General features: G+C 60.3%; 1 protein-coding gene across 1 annotated transcript; it reads right to left on the bottom strand.

The window, feature by feature from the left end:
* Window positions 1-676: 676 nt before the first annotated feature.
* On the bottom strand, window positions 677-8,327 carry SCNN1D (sodium channel epithelial 1 delta subunit). Its single transcript, XM_010377187.2, has 14 exons — window positions 8,208-8,327; window positions 6,231-6,343; window positions 4,220-4,596; window positions 3,623-3,830; window positions 3,330-3,520; window positions 3,064-3,152; window positions 2,824-2,987; window positions 2,622-2,720; window positions 1,942-2,059; window positions 1,776-1,854; window positions 1,637-1,694; window positions 1,373-1,431; window positions 1,186-1,261; window positions 677-1,074 (listed from the first exon to the last, which is right to left on the bottom strand). The coding sequence occupies exons 2-14, from the start codon at window positions 6,294-6,296 to the stop codon at window positions 718-720; spliced, it is 1,941 nt and encodes a 646-aa protein (XP_010375489.1). The 5' UTR covers window positions 6,297-6,343; window positions 8,208-8,327; the 3' UTR covers window positions 677-717.
* Window positions 8,328-16,301: the final 7,974 nt, after the last annotated feature.

The raw sequence follows: 16,301 nt of genomic DNA, 5'->3' as shown, positions 1-16,301 counted from the left end.
GGCAGCCTGAGGCTCCTTTGACAAGATCTGGCTTCTGATGCCCCTGGCCCCCATTGTCTCATCCCTCTACCCTTCTCTGTCCTAGACTGAGTCCCCTGGTGGGAAGAGGGGTGTTCAGGGCCAGGGGTCATTGGACGCGAACCGGCGAGGCTAGGCTAGGGCTGGTCCTGTCCTGGGCCCTGTGCCCAGGGAGGCGCCAGGTGCAGTCAGGGTTTCAGCTCACCAGGGATGGGTGGTTGGAGGGGCGCACAGGCACACACTGGCCACCAGGTGGAGTCCACAGCTTTATTTCAGAGCAGCCCGTGTGTGCGTGGGGGCTCCTCCACCTTGTCTTCTGCCTCCCCCCAGCTGAGGCAGCAACGATTGACACACGCACATAGGTGCATCAGACGTGTGGACATGCAGAGACAGACAGACGGAGCATGGGCACATCACTGCGTGTCAGCACCTCCAGCTGCACTCATGTGCACTCAGGAAGCCCCCTCCTCCCTGGGCCTCCTTGAGACCCGCCCCAGGCAGGGTGGGTGGTTGACCAGAGGCGCTGACATGCCCAGCGCCCTGCCTCCCCACGGCCGCGCGTGCTGCTTCCTCGGCCACTGGATGACCTGGGAAGGCCCTGCAGCCGCTGGTTGGGCCCACCCTGGGCAGCTGGGGAACGTGCTGCTGCCACAGCTCCAGGACTAGGCCGAGAGATCACACAGCCCTGGCAGGTCTGGTTCAGGTGTCCAGAGTCTCAAGGGGCCGGGGCCCAGTCCAACTCTCTTCAGCGGAGACTCTCTCCAGAGCCTCTGGAAGCATTATCTGTGGGAGATGAGGCCCGCTGGGCCCCAGGTTGTCTGATGTCCCACCTGCAGGCGTGGGCATGTGACTGGCCTCTGGCTTGATGTTGGATGCCCCTGAGGCAGGGCTGGCTCTGGGCCGGGAGAACCACACCCTGTGGAGCCAGCGTCCGCCCAGCAACAGGGTGAGGGCCAAAGCGTCAAGCAGCAGCTCCAGGAGCTCCAGGAGGGAGAGGACGGAGGCCCCAAACCACAGGCTGCAGAGGCTGCCCATGGCTGAGAGCAGCTGCGGCACCTGAGGGTGGGGTGGGGCATGAGGGATGGGCCTGGGCCCCGTGCCCCTTCTGTGCAGGGCCAGCCACTGGCCCTGCCCCCACCCTAGCCCAGTCTGGGGGCCAAAGCTCACCGAGTACACGGGCGCCTCCTCCACCGAGAGGTAGTTGAGCTCCTGGTAGACAATGTTGATTTTGGCCAGGTTGCTCCTGGGGCAGGATAGAGGCATGAGGGTGCTGGCCCAGACCTTCATGATGGGGAGGGGGGCTGTAAGGGGAGAGGGGCTGGGATGCCCCTCTGGAGGGTGAGGGCGCACTCACCGCTGTCTGTGGCTCTGACGCGGCAGCCCCTGTTCACCAAGCGCAGCCAGAGTCCAGCCCTGCTGGGAGCCGGGAAGGTTTGCTGGGGCCACGGCTCCCCCATGCCCCCAGCCATCCCGGGTACCATGGGTGGATGTGGGGGCAGAGACCACAGGGCACAGGCTGGGTCAGCCCCGGCCCTGCCTTTGTCTTGGGTGGGCTTTGTGGGTCCTGTGGGGTCTGCCTGGCTGTCCACACCCCCACCCCACCCCTTTGGGGACTCACAGCCGACTTGGCGGAAGGCCACCTGGAGGTCCCAGAGGAGAGCTTGAATGCAGACTCCCTGGAAGAGACAGCCGGGGCGTCACCTGCCAGCTACTCAGGGCAATGACCCCTGGCCCTGACCCCAACACCCCCGTCTCACCTGCAGGGCCTGGGGCAGCGGGAGGTACAGGGGAGCCGGTGGGTCTCCAGGTCCTGGTAGAGGCGGTAGAAGCAGTGTCCTGGGGGAGGGGTCAGGGGCATGTGTGAGGCTTGCCATGACCCCCGGCTCATGGCTGGCAGAGTGGGAGGCAGTGGGCAGGACTCACCCCAGGCAGGGTGCCGGGCAGAGCTGCAGTGCTCAGCCCCTGTCGGCAGCGGGTACAGGTAGTAGCCGCAGGAGCAGGTCTCCACCATCAGCTGCTGGAAGCAGGACACCAGGCAGGCCTAGACAGAGCAGGGACACGGGGGATGGAGTGGGGACATGGGGGATGGGGGTTGGAGTGGGGACATGGGGATGGAGACACGGGGGACAGAGCTGGGACACGGGGAATGGAGTGAGGACATGGGGGATGGGGGACTGAGTAGGGACACATGGGATGGAGCTGGGACACGAGGGACAGAGGGACAGAGCGGGGACATGGGGGATGGAGTGGGTACACGGGGGACGGAGTGGGGGCCTCCATGGGGACTGCCCCTTTCCCAGGCCCTCCGGTACCCTCCCAGACCCCTCCCCCATTACCCTGTGCCCCCTGTCAGCCCAGCCTCACTTCCCCCCGTGACCCCCAGCCCAGCCTCACCGCCCCCGCACTCCCCAGCCCAGCCTCACTTCCCCCTGTGACCCCCAGCCCAGCCTCACCCCGCCCCGCACTCCCCAGCCCAGCCTCACTTCCCCCCGTGACTCCCAGCCCAGCCTCACTTCCCCCCGTGACCCCCAGCCCAGCCTCACTTCCCCCCGTGACCCCCAGCCCAGCCTCACCCCCCGCCGCACTCCCCAGCCCAGCCTCACCTGCCTGGTGTAGGAGGTGTTGTGTAGCAGCTCCACCTCCACGCCCTCCCCGCCTGACTTGCAGTGGCTGTAGGGCCTCCCGAGCCGGTGCACCTCATCCTGGGAGGGGACACTTCAGTTCCAGGGGCCCTGCCCCCAACCCCCAAGGCCCAGGTTGGGCAGGAGGCCCCGGGCCAGAGGTGGGCTGCAGAGACCAGCTCACCTCTCGGATGCTGATGGTGGCCTCCGTCCCTGGCCGGATGCTGAAGCTGTGGTGCCCCACGAAGGGCGTGTGGTTACGGCCGTGAACCATGACCTTGATGCCGGCCCTCGTGGACAGCAGAGGGAGGTGAGGCTGCTGCTCAACCCTGAGGACGAGGCCGACTCCTGGGAGGCCGAGAGCTGGTGTGAGGCCACCTGACCTGCACTGCTGCCCCTACACCAGCCGAGGGCTGGCACTTACCATGGGTGATGCCAGGGCGCTGAGCTGTCCAGACGCCATCAACCGTATAGCAGCTGCCATGGGTGGGGTGATGGAAGGTCTGGAACTGCCTGGTATGAGAAGCTGAGCTCAGACCCTGAATGTTGGCCACCCGCGTCCATCACGCTGGTCTGAGGGGCCATGGCCAGCCTTGGGCGGTTCCCAGCATTCAGCCTGAGGAACCCCAGGGGTGTGGCCATGCTCTGTGGGGCGGGACGGAGGGAGTGGCCCCCGCCCGCCACACTCACCGGGCCTGGCAGTCCATGCCGTCGTAACTGCAGGAGAGGACGAAGTGGCCGTCCTGGCTCCCGTGGCTGTCCTCCCACGCCGCGGGCAACAGGGCTAGGATGTCCACATAGTGGAAGCGGTACCAGTCCTGGACAGCCGCCACACCGGACGCGTAGCTGCGGTAGAAGCAGTCGCCGCCCGTGCTGTTGCACTAGGGGAGGGGAGGGAGGGTCAGCTCTGTGGCCAGCAGCAGTCCGGGCCCCGCTCCCCACTCGAGGCCCTGATGGCCACAGGCCCTGGCTGGGACACTCACCAGTCTGAACCCCACTCTGACCCGGCTGCCCGAGTGGCTCAGCCTCTGTAGACGGATCTTCCGGTCCAGGTGGAAGGGGGACTCACGGCGGGGGACAGCGGCGGAGAGGGCGTCTCTGCCTTTGCTGAAGTTGACTTTATACAGGGAGTCAATGTTCTCCCTGGCAAACTCGTCCAGCAGCTCCAGATGGCGGAGGACCAGACTCGGCCTGGGAGGCAGGGCCCTAGAGTCAGAGTCACTGGCCCGGGGCCCCACATTGGCTCCAGCATCCCAGTGTATGCTGTCGGGACAGCAGTGCCTCCCCCACTCAGGATGCCCAGTGGGGTGAGCTGGACCTGGAGCTGGAATTGGAGGCGGTGGCTGCCAGTGAGGTCGGCCCCAGAGTCCGGCCTGCTCACAGCCCCTCCCATCTTCCCTCCTTCTGGAAAACCTCCCCCTCCCCCACCTCTCCTGAGGGCCCAGGTGTCCCTCCAGGGTGGCACTGACCACACCGAGCCCCCTCCTCGGCTAAAGGGGCCAGTGGGGCTTTGGTCAGGGACAGTCACGGGGCGAGGAGCTGGGGCGGCCACCCTTCCCGCCGACAGCCCTGGCCCTCACCGGCGTGGGTTCCCGTCACACAGGGTGACCAGCGGGAGCAGCTTGCGCTCTGAGTGTACAGAGACGGCCATAAGGACCGGGCGGTGCCAGTGATGCTCCAAGAGGAGCCCCAGCTGCCAACAGAGTGCGACCAGGGCTCCCAGGGACAGCAGCCCCCAGGACGTTGTCTTGAGGCGGTTCCTGCTGGAGCAGACCAGGCGGATGGTACCGTGGATGGTGGCGTTGGTGCAGAAGAAGGTGAGCAGCTCCCGGAACGAGGCGGGCAGCTCCACCAGCCCCTCCTGGTGCCCCTCCTGGTGTCCTTCCTGGTGCCCCTCCTGGGGCGGCAGCGGTGGTGCTGATGGTGGCCCCAGCCTGGGGGGCGTCTGGGCTGCAGCCTGTGTGCAAAAAGCAACCTCAGCAGGGCCCAGCCTGCAGCCACTCAGGCCTCCCCACCCTGGGCCTGTCGTGTCCCTCAGCCACCCGTGCCCCGCCCTGCCTGCTTGGTTGCTCGGACAAGCCCCTCGCAGGGTGCTCCCGCACTGCGCCCTTCTCCCTGGATACACCCACCCTGGCACGTGTTAGTGTAGGAGCTGAGTTTGAGTTTGAGCTGCTGGGGCAGCAGGACTCAGAGAACAGGGTGTCCATGCCCTGCCTGGCCCTGTTTGCAGGCAGGGTTGCGCTGAGTGGGTCTGTGCTGCCATCCCTACAGGTGGCTGGGCCTCTGGGAAGCCACAGGCCCAGGTGATCCACCCAAAAGGCAAGGACTGTAGCGTGTCCATGGGCCCAGCATGGGGGTCTGGGGCCCTGGGGAAGACTTGCCCTTCTTGCCCCTGATGGCTGCACCCACCCCAGTCCCCAGTGTGGCCTGCTGAGGACTGACTGTGCCAGGCCCGTCCAACCAAGTCCGGGAAGCGTCTGGCCTGGACACCGCTCGGCACTGTGGCCCAGGGTGGCCCCACTGAGCTGAATGCCAGGGTGGGCTGTGGAGACACAAGGGCCCCAGGAAACCGAGCCACTGCCTGCCCAGTCCTGTGCTGGAGGCTCTGGAGTCCTGGGATAGGCCCAGCTCTCGCAGCCAGCTTGGAGGGGCCACAGACGTGCAGATTCACACCACCACGACTCCTTCAGGGTTTTCACACTGTCCGTCTTGGTCTGGGTCTGTGAGGCTTAGCCCTGTCCCACTGCCCAGGTCTGCACCGGGGTACTCTGGGGAGGTGCTAGAACGATCCAGAAGCTTCGGGGCCTGGGGACACTGGGTGGAGGTGGCTCTCCTCGGGTGTGTGGCCCCCACAGGCCTCCAAGAAGCCTGGCCAGGAGCTCCACCACCAGGCACATGGCTCTGCTCACTCTGCGTCCCCCCGGCCGTTCTGAGCAGGGAGGCTAAGAAGCTCGGAAAGTCTGACTCCAGTCCCCACTCCTCATCTCCACCTGGCGCATAGACAGGGCAGCGCCATCCCCCATAGCGGGGGCTGCCAGGTCAGGAGAAGCGGGAGCTCTGGATTGGGGTCTGGAGGGTCCGTCAGGGCCCCTAGGGCTTCTCAGATGAGGCAGGGCCTGGACCCCCAGTCAGAGAGGAGCCAGACCCCACCCTGCATGTGCACGTGCGTGCCTGCGTGTGTGTGAGACAGGACGACACTGGCCTCTCCACCCCACCTGCCTCTGTGCCATGTCACGTGGCCAACACATGTGTTCACATGTGGGCAACCCATGGGGTGCGCGGCGCCTGGATGCGCAGTGTCTGCAGTGTTCTCCCAGGGTCTCTCCAGTACACACTATGTACCCCCAATGGGACACAGCCCTTTCCAGGGTGAGGAGGCACTCAGGGACGACCTGCCCCATCGCCACGATGCAATACCATTCCTGATGGCCCACAGGCCAGGCATCGGAAGGAGACCCCCCAACCCAGCCCCTGGTACCTTGAGGTGGGAGCCCCCCACACCCACCCCAAACCCCCACGGTACCTCGAGGCAGGGCCCCCTCACCCCAACCCCCCACCGCAACCCCCCTCACCCCAACCCCCACACCATACCTGCAGGTGGGAGCCCCGCTGTGCGGCTGCTTCCATTCTCCCGTTCATGCTTAGGCGCTCAGCCATTGCCGGGGCAGCTGGCAGCGCTGAAGCAGGATGGAGCCTGTGGCCTCCTATTTAAAACAGGCCGGCTGGGCGTGGGGCCGTGCTGCAGGCGAGGGAGGGCCCAGCCAGGGCGGCCACACCTGCCCTGGACCCAGAAGGGGAATTCCTGGAGGACAGAGATGCCCATCCCTCTGCAGGCGAGCCTTTCCCATCCTGAGCCCTGCAGGGGAGGACCGAGGTCCTGACCCTGGCTGAGAGTAAGGGGCTGTAGCCTCTGTAGGGAGGGGGAGGGCAGTGTTGGGCTGAGACCCCCTTGGAAGCCTCTTCCTTCCTCCCTTCCTTCCTTCCTTTTCTTTTTTCTTTCTCTCTCTCTGTCTCTCTCTCCCTCCCTCCCTCCCTCCCCCTCTCCCTCTATCTCTCTCTTTCTCTTTCTCTCTTTCTTTTTGAGATGGAGTTTCACTCTTGTTGCCCAGGCTGGAGTGCAATGGCGCGATCTCGACTCACTGCAACCTCCACCTCCCGGGTTCAAGTAATTCTCCTGCTCCTCAGTAGCTGGGATTATAGGCATGTGCCACCATGCCCGGCCAATTTTGTATTTTTAGTAGAGATGGGGTTTATCCATGCTGGTCAGGCTGGTCTTGAACTCCCAACCTCAGGTGATTTGCCCACCTCAGCCTCCCAAAGTGCTGGGATTATAGGCTTGAGCCACCGCGCCCGGCCTGGAAGCCCCATCTTTCTCTGCCGGCTCCTGGAACTCAGATCCAGCGCTGTTGTGGGCTCCCAGCACTCTCTCCCTTCCCTGCCCGCTCTCCTCCTGCAGCTCTGACCACAAGAGTATGTGGCTGGCAGACACTGAGTGGGGACCTCAGCTCCCAGATCCAGTGTCTCTCGGGACCAGAGGCCCAGCCACTGGGACAGGTGCTAATGTGGGAACCACCAAGGGCCCGGTGTGGAGACGGCACCTGCTCCCCTGAGTGGGCATAGGGGCTCACCCTCCCTGCTGGACACTACAGCCACCACCAACCACACCGCACACTAAGATGACGCACCACACGCTAATATGGCGTGTCACACGCTAAAGGCACAGCATGTTTTCAGTCCACACTCACACCACACACACCAAGATGCTGGCACACGTGAAAGTGACTCACGGCATCCGGGCCAGTGGCTCACGCCTGTAATCCCAGCACTTTGGGAGGCCGAGGTGGGTGGATCACGAGGGCAGGAGATCAAGACCATCCCGGCTAACACGGTGAAACCCCGTCTCTACTAAAAACACAAAAAATGAGCTGGGTGTGGTGGCAGCACCTGTAGTCCCAGCTACTCAGGAGGCTGAGGCAGGAGAGTGGCAGAGTGAGGCTCCATCTCAAAAAAAAAAGAAAGTGACTCACGACACACTAAGACCACACACACGCTAAGACCTCACACATGCTAAGACCTCACACACGCTAAGACCACACACACGCTAAGACCACACACACGCTAAGACCTCACACACGCTAAGACCATGCACACGCTAAGACCTCACACATGCTAAGACCTCACACACGCTAAGACCATGCACACGCTAAGACCTCACACATGCAAAGACCACACACACGCTAAGACCTCGCACACGGTAAGACCACGTGCTACTGTCAGGGTCCAAATCACAGTCTCCCAGGCTGGCATCCTTAGCCCCAGTGTGGTTGTGTGTGGAAGGCAGGTGTCCCTGTGCCCCAGGACCACCCCACCCCTGTCTACTGTGGGACCCTAGATATCCAGGTGGCCTCACCATCCCAGATGACCAGACCCAGCCGGACCCAGGTTGGAAGGGTGGGCTCTGTGTTCCTGACATCCTGCCCCAAGTGGTCCCTGGGCTTGGCTGGGGGAGCCCAGCCCCACAGGGTCCAGCAGCAGAGCCATGGCTCTGAGGAGGGTGAGGTCACCTGCCTGCAGGCTCTGGAAGGAAGCAGCTGCCACCAGTGACGTCCCGGAGAGGGAAGTCGTGCTGGAGTCACCCAGGCCCGTGAGAATCACAGCTTTGTCACTGGTGGCGTGGCCTTCCCAAGTTACTCAACCTCTCTGCTCTGATTTCCTCGAGCGCCAGATGGGGCTGGGGCGCCTATCCAAGCTTGTGGCAGGGGGAGCTGATGTCATGGAGACCCCACCGGCCAGCGGCAGGGCCCCTGGACACAGCACAAGCCTGGGACATCTCCCCCACCACATCTGGGCGGCTTTGTGGGTGGGCCGCACCTGCCGAGGAGACAGGGCACACATGGCCCAGGGGGCTACTTGGCAGCCAGGGGCAAGGTCCTAGGTGCTTGTTAGTGATTGTGGCTGGAAGCAGCCTGTGCCTCCCTGTGTCCTTGGGAGTGGCCTGGCAGAGAGCCCAGCCTTGGTGCAGCGTGCAGACAGGGAGAGAGCCCAGGTCTGGCCAGAGGGGCCTGGTCCAGCCAAAGGGCAGCTTACAGGGAGCAAGGCCCCCGGCTTCCTGTGGGAGGGGGAGCCCTGGCGGGGGGCAGGGCACACCTTCAATGACCCAAGCCCTGCAGGGCCTGAGTCCAAGCACATCTCAGCTGGATCACACAGCTCCCGGCTACACTCCCCTCCCATCCTCCTGGAGAAGGCCTTGAAGGGCTGAGGTTCAGTCACCCGTCCCACACCCCTGTATCGGGCCAGAGAGGAGGCAGAGGGGGTGGCCACAGAGCACATGTCCGGTGCTGGTGAAGCCAAATAGTCCTCCCCCTCTTCTGGGTCATCCCCTCGCTGGCCCGGTGCAGGGGGTGGGGTGGGGTGAACCCAGTTCCTGGCATGTGGGGGTCCTGTGGTCACTGCACCATGACCACGTGAGCCTGAATGAGAGAAGGGACGGGCAGGCATCCCTGGCTCCCTTGACCCCATGCCTCTGCCCTTTCCCAGGAAGGACGGCCAGGCCCCATCTACCGAGCATGGCTGTGAGCTCACCCCTGTGGGCCACTAAGGTAGCCAGGCCACAGGTAATGAGGGAGCGGTGTTGTCTCCCATGCCAGTGCCGCCCTGGAGATGGCAGGCGCCTGGCATCTGTGGGACCCCAGCCAGGACCTCCTACCCCAGAGCCCAGTTTCCTCCCCTGGGGTGAGCATCCCCCACTCAGGGTCACTCTGAGTCAGCCCTGGGAGGGTTCTGGTGCAACAGACATGCAGCCCAAGGTCAGGATTCCTGTGGGCGTGGGCAGGCCAGGGGTGGCCTGGGGTCCCTCTGGGGTCCTGTACCCAGGCAGGTGAAGAGCCTCCCAGGCAGAGCCCCCTCAGCCCTGGGCATCAGTTGCACTGTCTGGCGGAGCCCCCACAGAACAGGCACTAAGGTGCCCCCGGCTGCTAGCCTGGGTGGGTGCTGAGGGTGGGAGGGTGAAGCCTGGGGTCTGGCCAGTGTCCCCGACTGGGAGGAGTGAGGTGTGTGTGGGCTGCCTTCTAGGTTCCCTCATAAACCAAAAATACAATTATAAGCCCTGAACTGTCTGAATGGACCCCTGGTCTCAGCCACAGGCATTCCAAAGTTAACCTGAAAAACTAGCTCAGCCATGATGGGAAGGGGTGGGACGCACCTCGTGCCTCCTCCCTGTTGGAATTCAGGCACAACTGACCAGCATCAGCATCACCTCAGGCCTCGAGTCGGACGACAAGCGTTTACAGTTGCTTCTCTCTGAGGCCTGTGACCTGGTGGCTTCATCTGTGATAAAACCTTCATCTCCACAACCCCATATTGCAACCAGACATTCCCTTCTACTGATAATAACTCTTTCCGCCAATTGCCAATCAGATTTTTTTTTCTGAGACAGAGTTTTGCTCTGTCGCCCAGGCTGGAGTGCAGTGGTATGACCTTGGCCCACTGCAGCCTCAGCCTTCTAGGTTCAAACGATTCTTCTGCCTCAGCCTCTCCAGTAGCTGGAATCACAGGCACGTGCCACCACACCCTGATAATTTTTGTATTTTTTGTAGAGATAGGGTCTTGTCATGTTGCCCAGGCTGACCCTGAACTGCTGGGCTCAAGTGATCTGCCTACCTCGGCCTCCCAAAGTGCTGGGATTACAGGTGTGAGCCGCTGCACCTGGCCCAGAAAAATTTTAAATCTACCTATGACCTGGAAGCCCCCATTGGAGTTGTTCCACCCTTCCAGATGGAACCAATGTAAATCTTACATGTATTGATTGATGTCTCATATCCCTAAAATGTAAGGCAGGGCGCAGTGGCTCAGCCCTGTAATCCCAGCACTTTGGGAGGCCAATGTGGGAGGATCACAAGGTCAAGAGATCGAGACCATCCTGGCCAACACAGTGAAATCCTGTCTCTACTAAAAATACAAAAATTAGCTGGGCATGGTAGTCCCAGCTACTTGGGAGGCTGAGGCAAGAGAATGGTGTGAACCCGGGAGGTGGAGCTTGTAGTGAATGGAGATCACACCACTGGACTCCGGCCTGGGCGACACAGAGAGACTCCGTCTCAAAAAAAAAAAAAAAAGTACGAAAGCAAGCTGTACCCACACCACCTTGGGTACGTGTCGTCAGGACCTCCTGAGGCCGTGTCCCGGGCATGTCCTTAAGCTTGGCAAAATAAACCTTCTAAATTGGTTGAGACGTGTCTCAGATACTTGTGGATTCGCATCTTGGTAACCATGAAGGGCTTCTGAATGGAGGTGCCCTGACCGTTGACAGATTTCCTACTGGTGCCTGGTACCAGCTTAAGCTCTCCTTATGGCTCAAACCAATAGGACAATTTACTGAGGCCTCAGAGCTCCCCACACAATTCCTGACCTCTCAAAATCTGGTTGAGATCTGAAGTTTATTTTGCTGTGTGAATCCTTTTCTGGAGTTTTACTTGCTTCCATGACAATGGAAGGCTGGTAACTTCTGGAGTTTGAGCTCACATCCAACAGGGAGGCGGAGTTTGAATTTTCGTTCCTGTTTTCAGGAGGATAGACAGTGGTCTTGAACGAGGCCCCATTCCTAGGGAAGTAGAGGAATTGGGGTTTTTGTCTTGGAAATCCTCCTTAATGACTAAAATTGACAACCTGCTGGTCTTTTTTCTTTTTTTTTTCTTTTTCAGACTGAGTCTTGCTCTGTCGCCCAGGCTGGAGTGCAGTGGCGTGATTTCGTCTCACTGCAACCTCCACCTCCCGGGTTCAAGTGATTCTCCTGTCTCAGCCTCCTGAGCTACCTGGGATTATAGACGCCCGCCATCATGCTTGACTAATTTTTGTATTTCTAGTAGAGACGGGGTTTCACCTTGTTGGTCAGGCTGGTCTTGAACTCCTGACCTCAGGTGATCCCCCTGCCTCGGCCTCCCAAAGTGCTAGGATTACAGGCGTGAGCCACCACGCCTGGCTGTATTTTTAGTAGAGATGGGGTTTCACCACGTTGGCCAGGCTGGTCTTGAACTCCTGACCTCAGGTGATCCCCCTGCCTCGGCCTCCCGAAAGTGCTGGGATTACAGGCGTGAGCCACCACACCTGGCTGTATTTTTAGTAGAGATGGGGTTTCACCTTGTTGGTCAGGCTGGTCTTGAACTCCTGACCTCAGGGGATCCCCCTGCCTCGGCCTCCCAAAGTGCTGGGATTACAGGCGTGAGCCACCACGCCTGGCTGTATTTTTAGTATAGATGGGGTTTCACCACGTTGGCCAGGCTGGTCTTGAACTCCTGGCTTCAGGTGATCCCCCTGCCTCGACCTCCCAAAGTGCTGGGATTACAGGCGTGAGCCACCACACCTGGCTGTATTTTTAGTAGAGATGGGGTTTCACCTTGTTGGTCAGGCTGGTCTTGAACTCCTGACCTCAGGTGATCCCCCTGCCTCGGCCTCCCAAAGTGCTGAGATTACAGGCGTGAGCCGCCACAACTGGCTGTATTTTTAGTAGAGATGGGGGTTCACCACGTTGGTCAGGCTGGTCTTGAACTCCAGACCTCAGGTGATCCCCCTGCCTCGGCCTCCCAAGGTGCTGGGATTACAGGCGTGAGCCACCGCGCCTGGCTGTATTTTTATATATTTTTTTATTATTTATTTATTTATTTATTTTATTTATTTTTTTTTTTTTTATTTTTTTTTTTGAGACGGAGTCTCGCTCTGTCGCCCAGGCTGGAGTGCAGTGGCCGAATCTAAGCTCACTGCAAGCTCCGCCTCCCGGGTTTACGCCATTCTCCTGCCTCAGCCTCCCGAGTAGCTGGGACTACAGGCGCCCGCCTCGTCGCCCGGCTAGTTTTTTGTTTTTTTTTTTTTGTTTTTTTTTGAGACAGAGTCTCGCTCTGTCACCCGGGCTGGAGTGCTGTGGCCGGATCTCAGCTCACTGCAAGCTCCGCCTCCCGGGTTCACGCCATTCTCCTGCCTCAGCCTCCCGAGTAGCTGGGACTACAGGCGCCGCTACCTCGCCCGGCTAGTTTTTTGTAGTTTTTAGTAGAGACGGGGTTTCACCGTGTTAGCCAGGATGGTCTCGATCTCCTGACCTCGTGATCCGCCCGTCTCGGCCTCCCAAAGTGCTGGGATTACAGGCTTGAGCCACCGCGCCCGGCCGCCTGGCTGTATTTTTAGTAGAGATGGGGTTTCACCACGTTGGTCAGGCTGGTCTTGAACTCCTGACCTCAGGTGATCCCCCTAGCTCGGCCTCCCAAAGTGCTGGGATTACAGGCGTGAGTCACCACGCCTGGCTGTATTTTTAGTAGAGACGGGGTTTCACCTTGTTGGTCAGGCTGGTCTTGAACTCCTGACCTCAGGTGATCCCCCTGCCTCGGCCTCCCAAGGTGCTGGGATTACAGGCGTGAGCCACCACGCCTGGCTGTATTTTTAGTAGAGACGGGGTTTCACCTTGTTGGTCAGGCTGGTCTTGAACTCCTGACCTCAGGTGATCCCCCTGCCTCGGCCTCCCAAAGTGCTGGGATTACAGGCGTGAGTCACCACGCCTGGCTGTATTTTTAGTAGAGACGGGGTTTCACCTTGTTGGTCAGGCTGGTCTTGAACTCCTGACCTCAGGTGATCCCCCTGCCTCGGCCTCCCAAGGTGCTGGGATTACAGGCGTCAGCCACCACGCCTGGCTGTATTTTTAGTAGAGACGGGGTTTCACCTTGTTGGTCAGGCTGGTCTTGAACTCCTGACCTCAGGTGATCCCCCTGCCTCGGCCTCCCAAGGTGCTGGGATTACAGGCGTGAGCCACCACGCCTGGCTGTATTTTTAGTAGAGACGGGGTTTCACCACGTTGGCCAGGCTGGTCTTGAACTCCTGACCTCAGGTGATCACCCTGCCTCGGCCTCCCAAGGTGCTGGGATTACAGGCGTGAGCCACCGCGCCTGGCTGTATTTTTAGTAGAGATGGGGTTTCACCTTGTTGGTCAGGCTGGTCTTGAACTCCTGACCTCAGGTGATCCCCCTGCCTCGGCCTCCCAAGGTGCTGGGATTACAGGCGTGAGCCACCACGCCTGGCTGTATTTTTAGTAGAGATGGGGTTTCACCACGTTGGTCAGGCTGGTCTTGAACTCCTGACCTCAGGTGATCCCCCTGCCTCGGCCTCCCAAGTGCTGGGATTACAGGCGTGAGCCACCACGCCTGGCTGTATTTTTAGTAGAGATGGGGTTTCACCACGTTGGTCAGGCTGGTCTTGAACTCCTGACCTCAGGTGATCCCCCTGCCTCGGCCTCCCAAGTGCTGGGATTACAGGCGTGAGCCACCACGCCTGGCTGTATTTTTAGTAGAGATGGGGTTTCACCACTTTGGCCAGGCTGGTCTTGAACTCCTGGCTTCAGGTGATCCCCCTGCCTCGACCTCCCAAAGTGCTGGGATTACAGGCGTGAGCCACCACACCTGGCTGTATTTTTAGTACAGATGGGGTTTCACCTTGTTGGTCAGGCTGGTCTTGAACTCCTGACCTCAGGTGATCCCCCTGCCTCGGCCTCCCAAAGTGCTGGGATTACAGGCGTGAGCCACCACACCTGGCTGTATTTTTAGTAGAGATGGGGTTTCACCACGTTGGCCAGGCTGGTCTTGAACTCCTGGCTTCAGGTGATCCCCCTGCCTCGGCCTCCCAAAGTGCTGGGATTACAGGCGTGAGCCACCACGCCTGGCTGTATTTTTAGTAGAGATGGGGTTTCACCACGTTGGTCAGGCTGGTCTTGAACTCCTGACCTCAGGTGATCCCCCTGCCTCGACCTCCCAAAGTGCTGGGATTACAGGTGTGAGTCACCACGCCTGGCTGTATTTTTAGTAGAGATGGGGTTTCACCACGTTGGTCAGGCTGGTCTTGAACTCCTGACCTCAGGTGATCCCCCTGCCTCGGCCTCCCAAGTGCTGGGATTACAGGCGTGAGCCACCACGCCTGGCTGTATTTTTAGTAGAGATGGGGTTTCACCACGTTGGTCAGGCTGGTCTTGAACTCCTGACCTCAGGTGATCCCCCTGCCTCGGCCTCCCAAGTGCTGGGATTACAGGCGTGAGCCACCACGCCTGGCTGTATTTTTAGTAGAGATGGGGTTTCACCACTTTGGCCAGGCTGGTCTTGAACTCCTGGCTTCAGGTGATCCCCCTGCCTCGACCTCCCAAAGTGCTGGGATTACAGGCGTGAGCCACCACACCTGGCTGTATTTTTAGTAGAGATGGGGTTTCACCTTGTTGGTCAGGCTGGTCTTGAACTCCTGACCTCAGGTGATCCCCCTGCCTCGGCCTCCCAAAGTGCTGGGATTACAGGCGTGAGCCACCACACCTGGCTGTATTTTTAGTAGAGATGGGGTTTCACCACGTTGGCCAGGCTGGTCTTGAACTCCTGGCTTCAGGTGATCCCCCTGCCTCGGCCTCCCAAAGTGCTGGGATTACAGGCGTGAGCCACCACGCCTGGCTGTATTTTTAGTAGAGATGGGGTTTCACCACGTTGGTCAGGCTGGTCTTGAACTCCTGACCTCAGGTGATCCCCCTGCCTCGACCTCCCAAAGTGCTGGGATTACAGGTGTGAGTCACCACGCCTGGCTGTATTTTTAGTAGAGATGGGGTTTCACCACGTTGGCCAGGCTGGTCTTGAACTCCTGGCTTCAGGTGATCCCCCTGCCTCGACCTCCCAAAGTGCTGGGATTACAGGAGTGAGCCACCACACCTGGCTGTATTTTTAGTAGAGATGGGGTTTCACCACGTTGGTCAGGCTGGTCTTGAACTCCTGACCTCAGGTGATCCCCCTGCCTCGACCTCCCAAAGTGCTGGGATTACAGGCGTGAGCCACCACGCCTGGCTGTATTTTTAGTAGAGACGGGGTTTCACCTTGTTGGTCAGGCTGGTCTTGAACTCCTGACCTCAGGTGACCCCCCTGCCTCGGCCTCCCAAGGTGCTGGGATAACAGGCGTGAGCCACCGCGCCTGGCTGTATTTTTAGTAGAGATGGGGTTTCACCACGTTGGTCAGGCTGGTCTTGAACTCCTGACCTCAGGTGATCCCCCTGCCTCGGCCTCCCAAGGTGCTGGGATAACAGGCGTGAGCCACCGCGCCTGGCTGTATTTTTAGTAGAGATGGGGTTTCACCACGTTGGTCAGGCTGGTCTTGAACTCCTGACCTCAGGTGACCCCCCTGCCTCGGCCTCCCAAGGTGCTGGGATTACAGGCGTGAGCCACCGGGCCTGGCTGTATTTTTAGTAGAGATGGGGTTTCACCTTGTTGGTCAGGCTGGTCTTGAACTCCTGACCTCAGGTGATCCCCCTGCCTCGACCTCCCAAAGTGCTGGGATTACAGGCGTGAGCCACCGCGCCTGGCTGTATTTTTAGTAGAGATGGGGTTTCACCACGTTGGTCAGGCTGGTCTTGAACTCCTGACCTCAGGTGATCCCCCTGCCTCGGCCTCCCAAGGTGCTGGGATAACTGGCGTGAGCCACCGGCCTGGCTGTATTTTTAGTAGAGATGGGGTTTCACCACGTTGGTCAGGCTGGTCTTGAACTCCTGACCTCAGGTGACCCCCCTGCCTCGGCCTCCCAAGGTGCTGGGATTACAGGCGTGAGCCACCGGGCCTGGCTGTATTTTTAGTAGAGATGGGGTTTCACCTTGTTGGTCAGGCTGGTCTT

This window comes from Rhinopithecus roxellana, chromosome 12 (assembly GCF_007565055.1).
Source record: "Rhinopithecus roxellana isolate Shanxi Qingling chromosome 12, ASM756505v1, whole genome shotgun sequence".
In the NCBI taxonomy this organism is placed as follows: Eukaryota; Metazoa; Chordata; class Mammalia; order Primates; family Cercopithecidae; genus Rhinopithecus; species Rhinopithecus roxellana.
The sequence above is the reverse complement of the archived record's forward strand: the minus strand, read 5'-3'. Positions and strand labels throughout refer to the sequence as shown.

What these genes read in the sequence shown, in the direction of transcription:
- SCNN1D (XM_010377187.2), bottom strand. Translation starts at nt 6,296, where the DNA reads ATGGCTGAGCGCCTAAGCATGAACGGGAGAATGGAAGCAGCCGCACAG. An exon ending in TGTGACGGGAACCCACGCCG is followed by an intron (nt 3,831 to 4,219) that starts GTGAGGGCCAGG and finishes CCTGCCTCCCAG; the next exon opens with GCCGAGTCTGGTCCTCCGCC. An exon ending in ACACCTCCTACACCAGGCAG is followed by an intron (nt 2,060 to 2,621) that starts GTGAGGCTGGGC and finishes TGCTCTGTCTAG; the next exon opens with GCCTGCCTGGTGTCCTGCTT.